Source organism: Carica papaya, chromosome 1 (assembly GCF_054855325.1).
Source record: "Carica papaya isolate Zhongbai chromosome 1, ASM5485532v1, whole genome shotgun sequence".
Taxonomy (NCBI): Eukaryota; Viridiplantae; Streptophyta; class Magnoliopsida; order Brassicales; family Caricaceae; genus Carica; species Carica papaya.
Window position 1 is genome coordinate 26,182,051 of NC_142309.1, and position 4,624 is coordinate 26,186,674.

A 4,624-nucleotide genomic window follows, 5' to 3' on the forward strand; every position below is an offset into this window, starting at 1 on the left:
TAAAATCTTAATTAATGCAATTAAATAAACTCTTCATCCTGCCTATAAATCTCCTCCATCTTGCCTTGTGGTGAGCACACACACCCACACTCTCTCCCACACCTCTGAAAAACCAATCAGCCATGGCGGCTTCTGCTGCATATTTACTCTTGCTCGCATCTCTCTTAGCGGCTCCTTTCCTGTGTCTGTCCGAAGTGGACCTGTCCTCTGTGCCTATCAAGGATGGTCTTTCATGGACTTTCTACAAGCAATCTTGTCCCAAAATTGAGTCCATTATCAGAAAACAGCTCCAGAAGGAGCTCAAGAAGGATATCGGCCTTGCTGCTGCCTTGCTCCGTATCCATTTCCATGACTGCTTCGTTCAGGTAACATTTCTTCTCTCACTCGTTTTCCTCCAACGCCCATTTAGCTTCACAGAAATTAATCACGACCCAGATAATTATATATGTCAATCGTTAAAGCTGATTAGCTGAATTTAACTCATGATCAAGAGCTTTATGATGACGAGCTTTATGAAGTGGTATACGTAAATATTTGCAGGGTTGCGATGGCTCGGTGTTGCTATCTGGATCGGCGGGCGGACCGAGCGACGAGCAGGCGACGCCGCCCAATTTGAGCTTGAGGAAGGAGGCGTTCAAGGTGATCAACGATCTTAGTGTGCGGATTCAGAGGCAGTGTGGGCTCGTTGCCTCTTGCTCCGACATCGCGGCTCTCGCTGCCCGCGACTCTGTTTTCCTGGTAATTAATTCACTTACTACCCATTCATCTCTTACTCCCTTCATAATATATGAAAAACAAAAAAAAAAATTATATAATTATATAATTATGTGATCAAACAAATAAATTAAAGAAATTAACCAGGACTTTTTATTTTCTTCATTTGTGGAACCTCATACGTTGTCGTTTTGCAATAATAACTACTAAAAACAGTTTTAATTCATGTAAATATAGAATAATATCTATCCATCAAGTTGCTAAATTTATAGAATATTTGAAAACATTGTCAATCCAAAATAGGGCATATCGCAATCGAGGTGTGATTTTTGGCATCTAGCCACTCGTGGCCATTGATTTTGTCAATTAATTAGGTAACAAATTTTTTACTGTATATTTGTTTGTGCTGTCGGTGGCCATATAATATATATATATATATATATATGTTCCTAAGTGTTTATTTGCATTTATCCTGTGACAGATATTTTCTTGTACTGAATTTAAATCAAACTCGTGAATTTCAAGATAAAAACTTATGTTATTATTATTTTTATTTACTAAAAAATTTCACATATAATAAATAAACACGTTACTTTTAAATTTTTATTGAAAAATGTGACAAAGGTACCATGGATCATTATTAAATAAATAATTGTAATTTAGATTTTATGCGTTCTTAAATAATTAAAAGGGAGGCTTGCTCTTGTCTATAATTTTATTTTTATTTTTAATATAAGAGATTTGACTGGTTATCTCTAAACGCATGTGCATTAATTAAGACATCATATATATGTATATATGTAAAATGATACTTTTATTTTTGTTAAAGCTTATAAATATATTGTAATTCGTAAACAAGTTTAGGAGATTAAAATGATGATAATTAGTTAATATATGTATGTATATATATATATATGCATATGTTTTGCAGTCAGGAGGCCCTGATTATAGTATCCCACTGGGAAGGAGAGATGGAACCACGTTCGCATCATTCGACGCAACAATGGCAAGCCTGCCGCCACCTTTCGCCAAAACGGGCCGACTGATAGAAATGTTCGCCGTCTTTGACCTGGACACCGTCGACATGGTAGCCCTTTCCGGCGGCCACACCATCGGAATTGGCCACTGCGCCGGCTTCGTCCCTCGTCTATTCCCAACACAAGACCCCACCATGGACAAGACCTTAGCCAAAAAGCTCAGAAACATCTGTCCCACAACCAACTCCACCAACTTCACTGACCTCGATATCCGCACCCCCAACATCTTCGACAACAAGTACTACCTCGACCTCATGAACCGCCAGGGACTCTTCACGTCCGACCAGGACTTGTTCATTGACCAGAGGACCAAGGGTTTGGTGATCGAGTTCGCCGTCAACCAAAACAAGTTCTTTGAGAAGTTCATCATTGCCATGGTCAAGATGAGTCAAATTAGCGTCTTGACGAGGAGCCAGGGGCAGATTCGGGCCAATTGTTCTCTTATCAATTCCCGCTACACTGGAGATGATCACTTGGTGTCTGTTGTGGATGCCGAGAAGGAGGAGGTGGCCGGTTCAGGTTGGTCCAGGTTTTAATGCGGTGTGCGTATTAGATGTGTATTTACTATTATAACTCTTGTCGTTTTGGGGCGGGGGGGTGGTGGCAGGAAGTTGGCTTTATGGCTGTCTCGTGTTTTGAATAACAAAATTGCCACTCTTATGGGATACAATTGAAGTCCAATGTTTTGATTTTAAATTTTTTATAACTTCCCAAAAGATTCATAGGATATTAAAATATAAAAAATCTATGCATTTATTAATATAGTTATAAATATAACTACAAAATTTTTAGTATGTTAAAACCAATCTTTATATTTATTAAGTATGTTACAGTAAAAATTTTCATAACTTAATTTTTCAAAAAAGTTAAAACCTTGAATTTAGTTCATAAATTAACATTTAATTATTAATAAATTATGAAAGTTCCAAAAAATAATAATAACTTATTCGAACAATTAGGTGGGAAATAAGATATTGGGCAGGGCATTAAATGTCAAAATTAATTCTCAGCTGCCTTTTTTGTCTGTTTCTTTAATTAATTAATTAATTAATATTATTGTGAAATGTGAACCTAACACATGAGAAATTTATTTTTAACTGCAGCCCATATTTATTACCACTCAGTCAAAAGCAAATTCATTATACCAACATCTATCTCGTCGAAGTGAATTTTATTTGTTTTTATCTAATTAATGCATGCGGTAGTATTTAAATAAAGTTATTTAACGAGTTAAATGAGACGTTAATCAAGTTTTAATTATAAAACAAAGTTAGCCAAGAGTTGCTCTATAAATTTTATTATAGTTTATATATAAGCTAAGGGTTATACATTCTTTTAATTAATAATCACATTTTCTATCGAAACGTGAACAAAAATTAAATTAATATAAGAATATAATCTTATTTCCACAATTATGGAGTAGTAACGAGAAATGGGCTGCCTCCTGATCCAAGCGTCCTTTATTTTTCATATTTCTATTAAATATATATATGAATATAATTATTATTTTAAAATTCAAACATATTTTTAATCTCTTTATTGTTTATTGTTAATTTAATTTAACTTTTGTGTTAATTTTGTATTATTATAATATCTATATTTTTAAAATAATATTTAATTTAATCTCTCTCCATCTTTAGTACTTAATACCATTAATATTTATATTATGTATCATCAAAATTTAATACCTAAAATTTTCATATTAGCTGTCACATTTTGTCTAACTTGATACTTTTATTTTTCTGTATTAACTTAAACAGATTTAATTTCTTTCCATATGTACCATCAAAATTAATACATAAATTTTTTTTTATTATTATATTAGCTGTCACGTGAAACTTATTTTTTTTCAATTTTATTTTGAACCGATTTAATTTTTTTTTTAGAAAAATGCAAATCTCCAATTTTTTAATTTTTTTAAAAAAAAATGCATATTGAATTGCAAATTGGCAATCATCCAAAGTGCATTAATATTCGAAGACCACCTAATCTCGTGCTACTGGTAATTGATGATTCTTTTTTTTTTTTTTTTGTTTATATTTTTGAAATGTTGAGTTAATTGGATAAATAAATATTTTAAAAGTTACATTAAAAATTACTTTATTTAAAAATTAAAAAAAAAAAAATAGACCCATGGGGCTTATTGTTCAATAATGTCATAGCCCAAAAACCAATTAACAAATATGTCTGGGCCAATTAGAGCTTATCTAATTTATTTCTCAAATCTAAAAAAGATTTGCTGAATATTCGATTCGAACAAGGAACGGGCACGATGGAAATGGAAATCAACGGTCCTGATCATTCGAATGAAGAGATAACGATGTCCAACAATTACACACCAGATGGTGGCTGAAATTAAAAATTAAAAAATTGAAAAAAAAAGGGGCTGAAGATAATGTCCATAAAACAAGGAAGGCCCACAATAACACTAATAGCCTCCGTATCCGTAGTGGAAGCTGACGCTCCTTGCTTCTAAATAAACACCGAAGTGGGAGTATACCAAATTATTATGATTAAATATTTATATTCACACTTGTTATTATTATTATTATTTATTTAGCATTTAAGAATGGTTCAGTCTGTAATGATTTTTATAGAATATGCCTGAATTAAAAAAAGTGAATAATCTATTATATACCAATTAAATAAATTAAATTACTCCATATATAATAAGTTGGGGTTGATATCAGCAGTCCGCCAGATTAAAGAAATCGAATAATTCAAGTGCGCTAAAAAATGGACTCAACACTATCTAACCATTATTTATATTATGAATAAATTTTATTATTAGATTTTATTTGAGATTACAAAAAGGAGCAATGGGCCATCCCGAATTCTATCAAGTCCAATCCCGCAATTAAAACCTGTAAAAG

General features: G+C 32.4%; 1 protein-coding gene across 1 annotated transcript; it reads left to right on the forward strand.

Annotated features, from left to right (window-relative positions):
- On the forward strand, window positions 1–2,421 carry LOC110815151 (Peroxidase superfamily protein). Its single transcript, XM_022042813.2, has 3 exons — window positions 1–365; window positions 541–738; window positions 1,646–2,421. The coding sequence occupies exons 1-3, from the start codon at window positions 123–125 to the stop codon at window positions 2,285–2,287; spliced, it is 1,083 nt and encodes a 360-aa protein (XP_021898505.1). The 5' UTR covers window positions 1–122; the 3' UTR covers window positions 2,288–2,421.
- The last annotated feature ends 2,203 nt before the right edge of the window (window positions 2,422–4,624 follow it).

Excerpts from the sequence above, each read along its gene's own strand:
- LOC110815151 (XM_022042813.2), top strand. The coding sequence starts at position 123 with ATGGCGGCTTCTGCTGCATATTTACTCTTGCTCGCATCTCTCTTAGCG. Across the intron at positions 366-540 it reads TCCATGACTGCTTCGTTCAG|GGTTGCGATGGCTCGGTGTT; the intron begins GTAACATTTCTT and ends AAATATTTGCAG. Across the intron at positions 739-1,645 it reads CCCGCGACTCTGTTTTCCTG|TCAGGAGGCCCTGATTATAG; the intron begins GTAATTAATTCA and ends TATGTTTTGCAG.